Source organism: Grus americana, chromosome 15 (genome assembly GCF_028858705.1).
Source record: "Grus americana isolate bGruAme1 chromosome 15, bGruAme1.mat, whole genome shotgun sequence".
Taxonomy (NCBI): Eukaryota; Metazoa; Chordata; class Aves; order Gruiformes; family Gruidae; genus Grus; species Grus americana.
The window spans coordinates 9,247,254-9,263,351 of NC_072866.1; the positions used below are offsets into that span (position 1 = coordinate 9,247,254).

General features: G+C 58.7%; 2 protein-coding genes across 4 annotated transcripts; both read right to left on the minus strand.

Annotated features, from left to right (window-relative positions):
- Positions 1-1,057: 1,057 nt before the first annotated feature.
- On the minus strand, positions 1,058-8,563 carry LOC129213352 (mesothelin-like protein). Its single transcript, XM_054843260.1, has 13 exons — positions 8,518-8,563; positions 8,027-8,058; positions 7,482-7,528; positions 5,750-5,899; positions 5,561-5,651; positions 5,325-5,469; positions 4,494-4,720; positions 4,144-4,299; positions 3,823-3,956; positions 3,413-3,546; positions 3,143-3,243; positions 1,869-2,910; positions 1,058-1,140 (listed from the first exon to the last, which is right to left on the minus strand). Exons 1-13 carry the CDS (start codon positions 8,561-8,563, stop codon positions 1,058-1,060), a joined length of 2,388 nt encoding a protein of 795 aa, XP_054699235.1.
- A 2,562-nt stretch (positions 8,564-11,125) lies between these two features.
- On the minus strand, positions 11,126-16,029 carry RPUSD1 (RNA pseudouridine synthase domain containing 1). Of its 3 annotated transcripts, XR_008579452.1 has the most exons (7): positions 15,425-15,647; positions 15,082-15,273; positions 14,848-14,971; positions 14,609-14,711; positions 14,419-14,520; positions 13,659-14,109; positions 11,126-12,393 (listed from the first exon to the last, which is right to left on the minus strand). XR_008579452.1 is itself a non-coding variant. In XM_054843602.1 (6 exons), the coding sequence occupies exons 2-6, from the start codon at positions 15,261-15,263 to the stop codon at positions 13,709-13,711; spliced, it is 912 nt and encodes a 303-aa protein (XP_054699577.1). In that variant the 5' UTR covers positions 15,264-15,273; positions 15,939-16,029; the 3' UTR covers positions 11,126-13,708. The 3 variants fall into 3 exon arrangements, 2 of the variants coding, with proteins under 2 accessions (XP_054699577.1, XP_054699578.1); XM_054843602.1 differs by lacking the exon at positions 15,425-15,647 and adding an exon at positions 15,939-16,029 and having other exon boundaries at positions 11,126-14,109; XM_054843603.1 differs by having other exon boundaries at positions 11,126-14,109.
- Between the last annotated feature and the right edge of the window lie 69 nt (positions 16,030-16,098).

The window sequence follows — 16,098 nt, forward strand, 5'->3', positions numbered from 1 at the left end:
TCCCCCATGAGGAGAGCCTGCCTGCAAAGACGTAGATGTTCATTGTCCGTGCTTTACAGAAAGAACAGGACAACCTGGTCTGTCCTTCACTGCAGACTTCTGGGTGACAAGAGACATTTCCCCACTGCCTGCATCCCGTGGTGCTGGGGCACTAGCTAGGGCGGGAGAGAGCCCAATGGAAGTAAGACAGTTTGCATTTTTAACAGCATTGATCCCCCAATAGAAATCTTGATTTGTTTCTTCATGCCTTGACTCACTCTCAACAAATGACATGCAAGAATCAACTCAGCCTACGGGGAATGAAACTGGTAAGTGGGAGATCTACAAGTTGGAGGGAGAAACACTGTCTTGGAGGAGGAGACACTAGATAATGAAGAAAGTCAGAGCAAAAGAAGTGCGAACTGTTTAGAGGTAAGCTAGCTGGAAAAACTAAAATATAAAGCACTAAACACATTGAAGAACACGTTTGATTAGGAAAAAAGTTCATGTTTATTATATAGCATTGCAACAATAATCAAGATAAACTATCTTCAGTTAATCATCCCTCTAATTAGGCTTGGCATAGTGTGGACAAATCTTGATCAAAAAAATCTTGTAAGTTCATGAAACAAGTTAAATGCAATTTAGTGGATCTCTTAGCTTTCAGACTGCATTGCTGGGCCATATTCTGCTTCTCTTGCAATGGCCAGTAACTCAAATCCCTGAGTTGTCCCACTGTTTCAACAGACGAACCACTCAGTGTGAGTAAATCTGGCAGAACTGGGCCTGCTGTCAGCAATAATGCATTGCCAAACTAGTTAATATTGCTGATAATTGTATTATATAGAGCAACTAGCTAGTTAGTACCTGTCGGGCTTCTTTGGGCTGGAAAAATATCTGTCCTCCTTTCACTGTCCAGCCTCAAAAATAATAAATTGTGTGCTGGTATCAAATGGACAAACTCTATTCCTTTCCTGGGTTTCTGTTTTTCAGTAGGGAATTTGCCAGCACCCTTATTTTGCAGGATGGTGAAAATTAAAGGAGGGATCTGGTGAGTAGGGTGCTGGAGGCGGCGGTGTCAGAGAAGCCTTCGCAGCAGCGAGCTTCCCACGGCTGTTGTCAGTATGTGTACCAGGCAGGAAGAGAGTCTGGATCCTGATCCTAGGTGGAGACAGATGAGAAAGAATTGGATTATCCAGATAAGCAGCACGTATGAGCTGTCAGGGCAGTAGGGTTGCTTTGGGATTCGGGTACGCAGAGGATCGCATGTGTCAGGACAACACTCTTCTGCCTTTGTGACACAGCCTGCAGCTGCACCTTCAGGCACTGACCCACACCTTGTTATAAATGTCACCTGGCCGTGAATAGCAGGGCTGAGTCCTTCCTTACTTTCACCAGCGTAAAGCAGGAGTAAATCTATCTGAGTCATAAAGCTATGGATGTAGCTCTGTCAGGATAGAGGACTTCAGATTTTAGGGCTTTTACAGCGATACCTAATCAGAAACACTACGCGCAACTAAAATACAAAGGCCATACCCTTGCCTTGTGAAAAATAGTGCATTGGCATTGATGGAATTACTCCAGCTTTCTGCAGAGCAGTTGAGCTGTGCTGCGTGCTCAGAAGATGACGAGACATCTTATGGTGCACCTTGCTGGACTTGAGAGCGCACAGGCTCTGAAGGCAGTATGCTGCAGATCCAGGGGCTGTAACGCCCAGTAGAGCCACCACTGCCTGTCTAGCCAGTAACTACCTGGGGCTTCTTGCGGGCAGCATCACACCGGTATTGACTGGCCAGGAAAAAGGTGGATCAGCTGCTGCTGGTTGGTGAAGACATCTGCCTTGCTGTCAGCTCCTAAGCCTTTCCCAATTCTGAACATTCAGACCTTACCAGCTTCAGGTTGCAGGTTGATGTATCCACCAGGTGTTGGTCTCGGTGGCTCTGGCGTGCCTGCAGGTGTCTTTTTAGTGGTCTCACTGCCGGTGGTGGTGGAAGAGGGGCCAAGAAATGCTGGAGGGGCACCGGTCTTGCAAGCCAATGTTGTAGTCTTGGCGGTTGAGGAGACAACACTATTTTGGGTGGAGACGGTGGAGTTGGGAATCGGGGTGGGCTTGTGGGGAGGGAGGTTCATTTCCGTGGCTGTGGTGGCAGTGGGTGCAGAGGTGGAGTTAGGGACAAGGGTGTTGGGAGCAGTCTGGGTGCTTGGATTGATGGTGTTATGGGTGGCAGGAGCGGGATGGGCACTTCCCCCAGGTACTGGGGGGTTCATGGACACCAGCAGGGTGGTGGTGTTGGTGGTAACAGCCGGGTTAGTAACAGCGCTAGTGCCAGTGGTGGCCCCACGTGTGAGAGCAGGGGGTGGGACGGAGCTGGAAGTGGTGGCGTTGGTGTTGACAGCAGCAAGGATGGTGGTGAGGAGGGTGACAACGGGTGGGGTGGCCTTATTTGAGGGGGCAGACTGGTGGATGGAGCATGGGACGATGGAGCCGGTGGTTGGAGTAGGTCGGGCGGTGGAGGTGGCAGTGGGACTCACCACAGCACTGGGGGCAGCGGTGTAAGTACGTGGGGGAGTGCTGTTGGGGGGGGGCGGGCTGATGGCGCTGGGGGTGGGGGCCTTGGGGGGGCTGGTACTGGAATTAGTGGTAGCAGGGCTGCTGGTGGCAATAGGGGTGAGGACAGCGGGGACGGGGGTGGGTGCGGGCATGGTGGCTGTGGGGGCGGCACTGGCCGAGGCAGTGGGGTGAGGAGGGGTGGCTGTCCCCGTGGGGCCGGGTTCCTCCATCCCCCCTTGCAGGCCGATTGCCAGGACACAGTCCAGTTCCCGCTGGGATTGTCTCTTCACCCAGCGCATCACCGAGGTCTCATTTTCAACGTCCTTCAGGTAAGGGAGGTTTTCCCCAAGCAAGTTTTTCACATCCGTGACGCTGAGTTTCTGCAATATACATAGAACATCATCTTTGTTCATCCTCACACCTGGTATTGCCACAAAGTGCTCTTCTAATGGGACTGCAGAGCAAGCAATAACTTCCAAAAGAAAATTTAAAAAGGTAAAAAATTAGAGAATTGCTGATATGATGGGGCTCCAGCCTCGAACCCCACTGCTCGGCCCTCGACTAGCCCTGCCCTTCAGCGGGGAAACGAGCAGCAGCGTATCGAGGCCGTACCTGCAGTTCATTGGGATTTAGGGCAAGAAAAGTGTCCGTGTCCATGTCTATGGCAACGCCAGCTTCAGCCAAGTCTTTCAGGTCCTCTGCTGGAGCTCCACCTTAAAGAAAGTGTATGGGGTACCTAGAGATGTGCAAACGCTTCCGACACTTTCAGAGAGGTTTTGGAGACTACTAAATGTGTCTCTAGTGTGTCTAAACCCCCCGGCCCAGGAAGAGATACCCAACCTCAGTCGCCGTGGGAAGGAGGGCGAAGGCTGAAACACCTACCCAGGTACGGCCAAATCCGGCAGTAATAGGCTCTGGTGATGCCAGGCTGGCCAGCAAAGGCCTCCTGGGCTTTTTTGTAGAGCTGGTCCTTCTTGGTTTGAGAGCAAGAAGAAATGTTTAATTGTCCCGCAGTCCTGGGGAGAGGGAAGGTCACAGCTTAGAGCTGGGGACGCCACCCCAAACTGCAGCTAAAGCCCCTTTGTTGGCCAGGGCAGATGGGTTATCTGTCTTCGTTCGTGGTGCTGGTGGCTCAGGCAGGAGCTGGGAGCGGGATGCAGCCATCCTGCCGTGCTGCCTGCGAGTGGGCAGAGCCGAAACAGAGGTGGGAGTCTGCCATCCCACCACCCACTTCCCCCACTGTCCCAGGGGCCTCGCAGGACTGAGAAGCAGATCCCTAAAAAGTGGTTTACCTGATTGCTTCTGGAGGTATTTGCTTGATCTGCTCCTCCTGCAGATTACACAGGTGTCTTCCACCGATTTTCTGAAGCAAGGGCCCGGTCAAGGTGCCCCCCAGGGCCAGGTACCTGCTGAGCAGCTGCTGGACCTGGGAAACACAGTTCACGTGGTTGCACGCAGGCAGGGAGGGAAGATGCTCCCAGTAGAAACACGCGTGGGTGGCAAAACCGCCGTGCTGCCCTCGGGCAATGCCTTCGCCCCGAGCTGGGCTCGGGCACCGAGCAGTCCCGGTTTGGGTTCTCCAGCACCCGTCCCCGCTGCTGCCGTGGGTTTACCTGGGGAGCCTCCCACTTGCCATCCAAGGGGTTGAGCAGGGCCGAGAGTGTGTCGCTGGACGTCACCGGCCACAGGCTGATCTCCTCCGCCGTGTACTGGCGGGACAGCGACCCGAACAGCTTCAGCTGCTCCTCCGGGATCCCTGATGGGTAAATCTGCAGGACCAGGCCAGCGGAAAAGAGAGTCAGGGAAGGAAAAAGAAGGCAGAAATGGGCACAAAGGACCCGCTCGGGCACCTTCATCCCCATGGCCAGCAGTGACTTTTCCCGCAGTGGGTCTTGCCTGTCCCGGAGCGTGCCTACGCTAACAAGGGACTGCGCGGGGGCTCCTGCCCTGTGTCACCCATCACCTGCTCCAGCCTTTTTTTCACGACCCGGAGGTAGTCCACGGTGAGTGGCTGTTCCAGCAGAGCCTCCAGGTTTGCTTTTAAAACCTCGTTGCTTAGGCACAGGTCAAACTGCTCACTGGTGTCGTAGCTGATGAGTAAGAGGGGGTCGGAGATGGTGCTGGCCGTGATGGGTGTGGACAGGCAGCCTGCGGGCAGAGAGGGTGCATCAGGCCGATGGCTTTTCCTCCCTTCCCACCTGGTCCTGGTCCTGCCACGGGGGCCCAGAACCCCTCAGAAGAGCCCCGGTGAATGAACAGGGAGTCGCAATAACGTGGCTCAAGCCGTCCTGCCAGGCGGGACTGTGAATCATCCTCCCGTTCCCTGGATCCCCAACCCATGAAGGCGCCTTATTCGCTTTTATTCCTTAAAGTTATTCCTGAAGAACCTGGTGATGTTTCTGCAGACCATGGGTGCTTTGTCCTGTTAAAGGCAACTAAAAATGCCCCGGTGAGGTGAACCCTTTCCCACGTCACCCACATGAGCATCTTCTGGTCTTGCAGCATCTTCCCCTGGCTCTGCCCCTGCCGTGGAGTTTTCTCTGCCCCCCCCCCCCCCCCGCCCGGCTCCTTCCTGGCTGCTGCTGCCACATTCCTGCTCCCAGGTGAGAGCAAACACCCCAGCGTGCTGTAAGGACATTTTCCCCATCTCCCCAGGTACTTTATGGGAATCCCACAGCTTTCTGCCTGGTCCTGTCCTCCTCCCAGGGGGCACCCAGATGCCGGCCAGCCCGGGGGAATTTTTTCACCAAGAGTTCTGAACTCTGGACTGGCCGCGGTGAAGGGAAATGCTCACGGTCTGCGCTCCGCTTCAGCCTGGGATGAGACGAAGCTGATGCTGCCACGAAGGCCCTGAGGAGCGTCAAGGACTTCTCCCGCTGGGAACGTCCCTGGCTGCTGTACGTGGCCGCGATGCTTCTGCCGAAAGCCTCCCGCACTGCCTGCCGGGGCAGAGGGTGCTGGGTCCCGCAGCCTTCAGGGCTGGCCTGGCTGATGGGCAGCTCACCCCAAGGTCTCGAGGAGGGGGCTTACCTTGGCCACCAGGCTCAGCGTGGTCTGGTTCAAAGCCAGCAGGAGCGGCCCCAAATTTTGCAGAGTCTGTAAATCCCAGCTCAAAGGATCCCTGTGGCCATCAGGAGAAGGACCAGCTCAGCATCCTCGCAGGTACACCATCTCACCTGCTCATCGCCCGCCCCATAAGAGCAGGAGGAGGCTCCTTACCCATACACTGTGCCCCCGCTGAGGACCACAGCATTGAGGGCATCCTGCTGGGCCCCCGTCAGCACTGGGCAGAGCTTCAGGTTCTCCAGGATGCCAGGGTCTGAGGCTGTGATGGTCTCAGCCTCCATGTCGCACACCAGCGCCCCGAGGCTGCCGAGCTGCTCAGGGCGCAGGTGGCTGCTCCTCACCCCCTGGGAGACACAACCCAGCTCTCGTACAAACGCCTGGTGAGGGGTGTGGGGGACCCTGGCTGCACCCCAGCTCAGCCCCCACTCACCAGGCAGGTCAGTGCCCCACGCAGCAGCCCCGTCCGCCGGGCTGAGCCTCTGGGCAGCAGGTCCAGGTTCCCGCGGGAAGCCCGGGCGTAAAACACTTCGCAGGTCCCACGGGGCACCTTGGTCAAGCTGCGGGGAGCAAGAGTCAGCGTGGCGGGGAGGAACGGGGCGAAGGGCTCCTCGTGTCTGGGCAGGAGATCTTTAACATTGCTTTTCGGGGGGGCATGGGGAGAGTCATTTCAAATGGTCGCTCTCTTCTGAGCAATGAGCTGCTGAGTTGGCGGCGCTGCAGGGGGGTCTCCTCTCACCCTGGGCAGGAGGTTTTGGGCATGGGATGGGGGCTACCCCATCTCAGAGAGGAGTGGGGTGAGAAGAGAACCGGGGGGGGCTGCAGGGCTGGAAATGCCCCGTGTGGGTCTGAAGGTGCCCGCAGACGCAGGTGATTTTCCTACTCCTCCCACCCAGATCTCCCGCGTGCCCCGGGGTGTGCCATGCTGGCAAGGGCTGGATGGCGTGATTCAACACCAAAACCGCAGCTGTGTGCTGCCCTGGATACTCACTCAAAGAAGAGCAGCAGGTCTGGCGGGTACCTGCTGAAATCAGCCGTCAGGTTCTTGGCAGCAAGCAGCCTGGCCAGGCAGGACAGCTGGGCAGAGAGAAGCTTTTCTTGACAACACTGAGGTGGTGAGAGCCCCTTTTTCCTCAGCACCCCCCAGCTCCCCGTGCCCCATCGGGCTCTGTGGGGTCTGCGGCCCCACCCCTGCCCACCTGGGCACTGCTCAGCTCCGCTGTTTCATTTTGCAGTCCCTGGGCAAACACGAGGATGTCGGCAGCGGGCAGGTCGCTGGCTGGGATGCACTGGAAACCTTGCAGGACCGAGGCCGAGAGGCTGTGGTGGGGAGGCACGGTTGCATTTCGCCATCCGCTTCAGCTCCCCAACACCCCATGGACGACGAACCTGCTTGTTCCCTTGGGAAATCCCCCTTTGCCCTGACCATGGGGTAAGTGGGAATAACATGGGGTGTTGTGAAAACATCCCCCAGCCCCGGTGCTGTGGTGGTGCTGAAGGGGCTGCCCTGCAGCCGTGCGGGTGCCCATCCCCATGGCCCGTGGCAGAGGTGCCTGCCATACCCCGGGCTTTGGGTGAGGGAGGAACCAGCGGAGCCTGGATTTCAGCTCGGGGGAGGCTCCCGTTGCATCTGCGTCAGCCCCATAAAGGGAGGAAATTCTTGGTGTGTTTGTGCTACAACAAAAGCCGATGCAGCTGAAATCCCAGCCCAGGTGCTGGCACCAGAACTGGCTACGCAGGGCTCTAAATCCTCCCCAGCCCCAGTGACCTGTCACAGCGGCTGTGACATGGCTGTGGGGAGAAATGCAACATCCACCCATGCCTGCCCTGCCACCCGTGCCCCCCGACACCCCCACATGTCAGAGACCCCGGCTGGGGCAGGACTTACTCGTGTTGCTCAGTGGCAGACAGGACGGCTCCGACGATCAGGGCAGCCTGGGGAGGAGGACGGGGGATGCTCAGCCGCAGCGAGGAATGGGGACAAAGGGGTTTTAAACGTGGGGACCGAGTGGGGAATGAGATCTGAGCCGGCCGGTGTGCCCAGCCTGGCGGCACCGCTGGCAGCTGAGAACTGCAGCAGCCCCGAGGCTGCCCCGGGCTAGTGCGGGGGCAAAACCCACCACAGCCGCTCGCAGGAGTGGGGAACCTTCAACAGCGGGACTGCCCCTGCTTCCCTGGAGCTGGGGGTGCTGCGTGCCCCTCAGCTTCAGGGTCCCAGCCCTCGGGTTGGGATCTGGGCGGTGGGTGAGGGAGGGACAGGATGGGACAGGGACAGGGGCTGCGCAGGGGGCCAGAGGGGAGGTGATGGCTTTGCCTCCCTGGAGCCAAGGACTGGGGGAACCCCGGCAGCTCTGCCGGTCCCGGCACCAGCTGCGAGGTTTCGGCAAAGCCCTGGCGTATTCGGAGCCACTGGAGCAGCCGGCGGTGACTCACCACTGCTGCTTTCACCAGGTCTGCGGAGAAACCTGCAACGAAGCAGGAGCAGGTTACATGGGGTGGTACGGGGTTGTATGTACAGGCAGGCGGGGGCTGTTCTAAATCAGCACCAGGTTTACAGGGTGGGAAGGGCCTTTTCTTTGTCAATCGAATAATATGTAGTAAATGCTGGCGAACACTATGCAGAGAGCAGCCCCCATATCACCCTGCAGCCTGCACCAGCCCGGGCAACCTGGGGTGTCTTGGGGTGGGTTTAGAAGACAAAATTGATAAATCTGCCCCTGGAAATCTGTTTGTGCAGATTCCTAGTGCGGTGCCAGCTGCGGCTGGGTAAAACCACTACCTGTAGATGCCACTGGGAGGATGAGGCAGAGCAAAGCCACGTGGGTTGGGAATAAAAAGCACCGTGGGCTGGAGCATCCCTAGTGCCAGGGGGTGGAAGGGGGTCCAGGGGCAGGGTCGGTTTAGGGGAACAAGACATAACTCACGGAGGCAGAGAGCGATGGCTGCTGGGGCCGGGGCTGCCCACACCATGCTGCCTGTGCCGGGGCTTCGTCCTCAGTGCAGGTCAGGCGAGCACACACGGGGAGCCGTGTCCTGCACCCCAGGATGGTGCTGGCTGCCGGCTGGGCTGCGAATGGTCCTGCAGCCGGTTCCCTTGTCCGACGCTGAGGCTGGAGCTGTGGGAGTGCGGTGGGTCAGTGTGCCCACCCGTGCTCTGTGAGTGCCCACACAAACCCCCCCACAATCAAGGGAGAGATTTTAAATCCTATATAACAGAAAACAGAATTTCATTCTCTATCCATTATTAAAAGAACTTCCACAATAAATTGTCCTCTCTGACACCCAGAGCTCTGATCCCGCCTGGACCCTGCAGGGACAGGGTCCCCCTCCATCCCCTGGCTCCGCACAGGACCACAGCAGCACAGACTGGGAGAAATCCAGTGCAACCCAGTGGAGGAGCACCAGCAGGTATTGCCCTCCCTGATTCCACACCCCTCAGCTAGAAACCTCTGACAGAAAAGAAACCCCCGCTCCAGAAATGCCATAGACGGGCTGCTCAGCGCTGCCCGGAGCAATTAGCTTACCACCTTTTGAACCAGATGCGAGTAATTTTTTCCGCTAAGTCTTATTATGTTCCCTAAATCCCACCAGTGGCCTTGCCCAGTCGCTGTCTGTCTGGGGGGATTTGGCTCCGTGATGAGGATTCGACGCTGCTCAGCTGGGGAAGGTGCTCACCCACCTGCGGCGGCCAGGGATGGGCAGTGACGGGGACAGCTCGGCACTTATCTGCTGTGGGGTGGGTATGTTGCTCTGAAACCGGGTGTGACAGGGCAGTTTCTCAATAGTGTTTTGTAAAGCTGCTTTCTCTTCTGGTTTTGGTTTGTGGGTTGGCTGGTTTTTTTTTTCCCCCTTTGTATAGGGTCACTTTGAACTTTGGGGCAAATGAGTTAAATTCTCTGGTTTGGTAATTTCTGTGCTCTTGATGGAGACAAAGGTCCTCCCAGTTAGTGAAAAATCTTTGAGCTACTCAGGGGTATATTTTATAGGACAGAGAGGGTGCAGAACAGACGAGTCCTCAGTGATGGGCTCAGCACCCCTCTGGGAGGTGCTTCCCTCACGCCTGTCCTTTTTGCCTTGGCCACGGACAATCCCATTCCCCTTTTTACAGCTTTCTCCCTGGAATTTCTGATCCTGCTCTGAAATACCGTCCAGCACGTGCCATGAAGCAGGAGCCCAAAAGGAAAGGAAGCAAAGCCTTTCTGAGGCTGATGAAAACCCAGAGGAGCCCGATGCTGTGCAGCAGCAAACGTTATCTGAGCATTTATCCCGGGAAAAGGGAAAGGTGAGAGCGGTCGGCAGTGGTCAGCTGGGCTGGTCGCCTGGCTGCACCACCCGCTTCGCCAGGTTTGGGGGCATCAGCCTTCGCAAAGGGTCCCTGGACCTGCCGGCACAGTGCTGAGCGGGGCTTGCCATCCCCCGGTGCTCCTGGCTGGTGTCCCCATCCCCGTCCCTCACCGAGCAACTGGTTCTGCAGCACCAGGGCTTGGTCAACGCCCACGAGTGTTTCTGGTTTCTATTTTGGAAGGATCTGCTGTAAAAATAGCTCTTGTTGGAGTGGTAAAATTACAGAAACTTGTTTGCTACGAGGCTGCTGGTGGGACACAGCCCCTGCCCCGGGCTTGCTGGCTAGAGGTGGCTGGAGCAGGAGGGCAAGGGTGCATCGGGGCCCCTTTGTGGGTCACCACGTCCACCATGTCCCCGCAGAGCTTAAAACCGGCCCCAAAACAACCCCAGGGGCTGTGAAGGAGCAGGCACAGGAGCATCCACCCCAAACCCGAATGTGCCAGGAAGCATCTGCCGAAGCCCCTTCGCCCTGGGGCTTGGCGGGTCGGTGGAGGGCACTGCTGCTGCCCGACGCAAGGAAGCTCCAACTGCATCTCTGCCCTCTTAACCAGCTGCTTCTCCATCCTTGCCAGGTTTATGATCTTAAAAATCTCACAACCTGCAAACTGTAAATAATTCCTTTGGCTCTTCACTCACTTTTCCAGCTCTTCCAACCCAAGGAAAGACCATTGACGTGCAAGAGAGATATAAATCATCTGTGGCGGCAGCTTGCCTCGTGCACCCCCTAAACACTGGCAGCCCCAGGGCTGCTCCCCATTTCCCTGCCAGAGAGAGCTGCAGAGTTTCAAAATGAGGAGTTTTTCGTCCACCTCTGCTGTTTGGTTTGGGACAATCCCAGCAGCTGGTGTTGGCCGGTGTGGGCAGCGGACAGGGATGGGCAGGAGGAGGGCCGGGGCAGTGGCGTGTGCCCCAGCCACCTCGGGCATCCTTGGTCATCTGTGTCGGTTACTAAATCCAGAAGGACTTTCGGGTAGATAACCCTGGTGGTTTCGGCCAGGGGGATTTCAGAAGGGTGAGGATGAGCACCAGTGCTCACACAACGGGTTGGCCAGGTTGGAGCCCTGGTCTGGTCCTGCTGTGCCGGTCCGGGCTCATTCCTGGAAGCCCCCGGCACGGCACTGGCCACGCTGCAGCAACGCCCCGTCCCATGCAGCGCGGTGTGGATTGAGAGACCAGAGGGTGAGCTGCACGGTGTATAGGTAATGGTTTACTACAGTAACGTGCAACAAGAAATGAGTTATTGCAAGCTGTACAGAACATCACGAAACACACACCCGATCACGACCCCCCGGTATGAATGCACGAGGGGATTCACACACGATGCAGCAAATGGCCCCGTGGCAGTGACGGCAGGGAGAAGGGAGCAGGACTGCACGCGGCGCAGGAAGGGAGCCGGGAAAGGGCGCCTGGAAAACACCTCTCTGCAGGGTAAGGAAAATAAATATTTCTCTCTGCTTCCTGCAATGTCAAGTAAAAGTGCAGCGCCTGAAGGCTGACGGGTGGTGCAGGGGCTCCTCAGTGCGGATGGTGGGGTGAGCACTGGGTGCCAGCCCCCCAGCATTGACAGTCCATCACCGTCCCCTTGTGCATGGTCACCAGTGTGTCCCCACGTACCACCCCCAGCGACCGCCGGCCCCACGGCCAAGGGCCGCCTCGTCCCGTGCGTGCAGCTGCAGGACATGTCCCCCATCACGCAGCAGGGCCCATTCCCACGCCGGGGCCCACAGGAAGGGAAGGTCGCCTCCCATCTCTGATGCTGCAAATCTCACCTGTAACTTTTCTGGGCCTCCTGTGCACGTCACCCACGTTCATTCTTTGGCAAACAGGTTCATGGCATTAATTTACAGCTTCAGGACCGGCCTGTGGCTGCCTCTCCCCTCCCCGGCCACTCTTGGGAGATGGGTTGGGCAGGGACAGGGCCTGGGAAGAAGGAGACGGATTTCCTGCTTCTCCAAAACCCCCCTGAGCCCTCTGCCACCAGCTCATAAGCCCGCGGCCCCCGCTCGGTGCCCAGGGCTGGCACCTGCAGAGCCGTGAGCCGTGCGCGCGTTCTCACCCTGCAGCGGACGGCAGCCACGAAAGCAAGGCGGCAGTCACCTCGTCCCCAGCCACGCGCCACAGCACGGTGAGCTTGAACCCACCAGCGCCCAGGGACGCCAGGGATGGGTGATGCAAAACCCCGCGGGGTTTCGGTGACCCACATGGTGTGTTCACCCACGAGGAGAGGGCTGTGCCATTTTATTTCCCCTCAGGGTAGGAACATGAATTACAGGAAACCACTGTCAGGTGCGTTTTAAATGGGGTGAGGATAACTCTGGGCACAAGCTGAGGTGGTGGCTTGGTGCCGAATACCCCGGGGATCGGTGCTCTGTACGCAAGGGGCTCCAGCACCTCCGTCCCTCGCCAGCCCATACCAGCTGCCCTGCGCTCTTCATTTTCAAAACGTCCTCTAAGGGCTGCAGAAGACAAGCGGGGTGGGAAGGAGAAAGCAAAGCGGCAGCTGGCAAATCAAGGGCATTTCCAGAGAAACTCCTCTTGGCATCTTGCAAAGCTGAGCGCCAGCATGAGAGACGAGCTCCTTCCTGCTTTTCGCATCAGTCCTCCGCCTTTCTTTCAGCTTCAACCTTTTCCCTGTGGCTCTCACTGCTCCAGAGCCCTCCTAAACTGCCCACCCGAAAGACCTGCCTCCGCACCCTCCAGTGCTGACACCCCTGCAGCAACCTGCCGGCGAGGAGCCACGGGATGGGACAAAAGCACGATACTTATTACCTCTTGTTTGGGTAAAGCAGAAAGGGGCTTGTGTCTTCTGACCCGTCTCAGCCAGGGTTACATCCACACCCAGGATAAAAGTGGGTGCCAGGAAAAGGCAATGCTACTAGAAAGAACAGTAAGATCTATTAAAAAAGCTTTGGGCTGCTGGCTATTCTGACCACAGAAGTACTAAAAATACACGCATTTCCGAGACCACCGGTATTTCAGAACCGCTAAAAGACTAGATTCTTCTCATAGAAATTTGAAAAAAGTTTAAAATCCATTTGTATCAACTCACCTTTAACAAACCTTTAAAAAAAAAACCACATGTGGGCTGAGGCAGGAAGGAAAGCGCGCGGGCAGGGACAGGCAGGCAGCGCGTCCTCCGCAGCAGGCAGGGACCTCCCCTGCACCCCTCACACAGCCCAGCTCTGCGAGCAAAACACCCGGGGCCACCCCGGGACCAGGGGGGCCGTCAGTGCCCCCAGGCTGCACTTCAGCCTCCTCATCTCCCACCTCTCACACAGCGCGTGTACCAGTGAGCGCAGCAGCCTGGAGCGAAGGGAATGGGAACAGGGGACACGGACACCGAAGCTGCACCCAGCATATTTTTCCTTCTCTTTGCTGGGCCGCATTTTAGCATCCTAGCACTGCGGGTTTGCAGATACGTCCACCACGCTCATGGCAAAGGCAGCGTCCGTGCTGCCCCGGCTGTGCCTGAGCCCCAGGACAGGGACGTAAAGCTTTTGGGGGGTCACTCTAAGCTGGTATGTGACACGCTGACTCTGCTGCTGAGGCTCAGAATTAGGAAAGGGGCATCCAGTGGCCAGACGGATGATGTGTACGTTAAAAAATAAACCCATCCTAATCACTGCTAAAATCTGTCTAATCCCAGCCCCAGAAGTGAGGGAAGCCACGGCATACAGAAAGTGCAGATGTGGAGCCAGCGCTGGGCTCCGCGGGGACCCACCGGGACAAAAATGGAGCATTGGGCTGGAAATGCAGAGATGTGGTTTGTGCTCACTCCAAAGCCCACTCGGCCAACCACTGCTCACACCGGGCTCGCTGCTCCTCCGTCTCCAGGCTCTTGGCTTCGTGCTGTGCCTCCTCCTCTCTGCCACCAAGCACGGCTTCCTGGCTCTCCTCCTCTTCTCCCTTCTGCATCATCTTGTCCTTCAGCTCTTGGATGGTCTCATCCAGCCGGTGAGTGACATGGTGGGGCACCCAGTTGCTGTCCATTGTGGTGACAAAGGGGTCGGGCGCGCAGACCTCGATGAGCTCCTTGCCAGTGGGGATGCGCAGGTAGTAGGCGTGGAGCATCATTCTGTAGGGAGTGCTGTCCTTCTTGTGGCTGTAGGTGAAGTCCCCCACGATGGGGTGGCCAATGGCGCTGCAGTGAACCCGGAGCTGGTGAGTCCGCCCTAGGGGGACAGCGGGAGCGGAGGAATCAGGGACACAGGTTATCCCTGAATCCCTCCTTGAGGGCGTAGTGGTGCGAGGTGACAACGCACTACATGGCATTTGTCCCCCCAAAGAACCTGAGTCCTCTGTGAGCTGAGTGCAGCACTCGGCTCCGTCAGCCCTTTCTAGGCTTTGTTTTTCACTATTCCACCATGCCACAACCAAGGCCTAGGGCCGCAAGCACAGGTTGCGCTGCAGCACCGATGCTGCCTGTCTGTCCAGCCTCAGCAGCCCCCCGTGCCCCCGCTGCCCCGGCCCCCAGCTCCCACCTGTCAGCGGCTGCAGCAGAACTTTGGTTACAGGGTCTCCGCTGTAGGACCCGTGCTCGAGCACGATCAGTTCTGACTGGCAAGGCTTGGGATTTTCACAGCCTGCAACAAGATCCGTAGTGGGGGTCAGCTCCCCGCAGTGCAGCCCAGGAGGTCCGGGCAGTGCAGGCAGGGCACGGGAGCAGCTCACCCTCCGTCCCGTCGATGCACATCATGTGCGTCATGCCCTCAGTGGTGTTCTTCCCTATGGCGTAGCGGATCGTCATTCGGCTCTGGCTGACGTGGCCCCTGACCTGCAGGGCACAAAGCCGGTTTGCAAACCCAGCCGCAGCACTCGCTCCTCACCGATGCCACGATGACAAGGAGCAGAGGCCAAACTGCAAGCTCAGAAGATACATCCAGAAGCAGGACCTGGTGGAGCAGGCTTACCAGGGCGAGATAGGCTTTGGTCACCAGCCGGTCCTTAAAACACTTGTAGGCGCTTCCCGCCGCTGCTTTGTTGAGTGCCACGCACAGGGCCCCACTGGTGGAGAAGTCGAGCTGGTGGCAGAACCTGGGGAGGAGACGGGAGGCGGAGGAGCAACCCCAGGCACTCGGGCAGTGTGCCCGGCCGAGGGTGGCTCAGAGGCAGGGCAGAGTCTGGTTTGGTCCCTGGCCGCTCACCTGAAGCCGTAGTAGGTGTCGGGGTCAGCCAGCTCGGGGAAGCGGTACTTGAGCTGGCTCTGCAGGGTCAGCGTCTCGTACCACATCTTGCTGTCGATGCGGATGTCCCAGTGCTTGTTGACCACGATGAAGTCGGAGCTCTGGTACAGGATGGACAGGTTGTCGATGGTGCCCGGCTCCATGGCCGGCGCCCTGTGGGGAGCATGAGAGGGAATCGGGGTGAACGGGGCGGGAAGAGGCTCCAGCCGCAGCCTGTGCACCCCCAGGGACAGGCGCAGCACCCCAGGGGCGCGAAGGGACCCAGCGAGAGTGGGCAGGGAGCAGGTGGGGTACCCAGCCGTACCAGTGTCCCGCTGCACGGGCCCCAGGGTGACACCGATGTCACGCTGCACAGGTTCCCCAGCCCCACCGGTGTCACGCTGTGCAGGTCCCACAGCAGTACCGGTGCCGTCACCGTGCTGGCGTGACAGCAGCGCCACAGCCACACCCGTGCCACGCTGTACAGGTCCTGCAGCCCTCCCGATGTCACATCGTACAGCCCCGCCGCTGCCCCGGTGTCACGCGTGGAGGCCTCGTCCCCGTCCCGCTGTCACGCGTGGAGGCCCCGCAGCCGCACGGTGCCGGGCCGATCCAGCCCGACGGCGGGGCTCGGCCTCCCCCTGCTCCCACCGCCCCCCCCCAGCCCCGGTCCCGCCGCCCCGCCCGCTGCCAGCCGGGGCCGGGTCGCGATCTCGGCGGCTCCGGCCGGGACCGCACGCCGTGGCGCCCCGCAGGGGACGCGGGACACGGCGTAGGTGACACGCACGGCGGAGAGGACGGCGCCCACCCCACCCCGACCCCCGCTCCCCCGGACCGACCCTGCAGCGCCGTCCCCGGGCCGGGCCGGGCGGGGCGGCGAGCGGCTACATTGTATCCACCGGCGGCGCCGGGCCCCTGCCGCGCGTCGCGTCCAATCAGCGCCGCCGCCGCCGCGTCCAGCCGCGCGTCGCGTCCAATCAGCGCCGCCGCCGCTTCCGG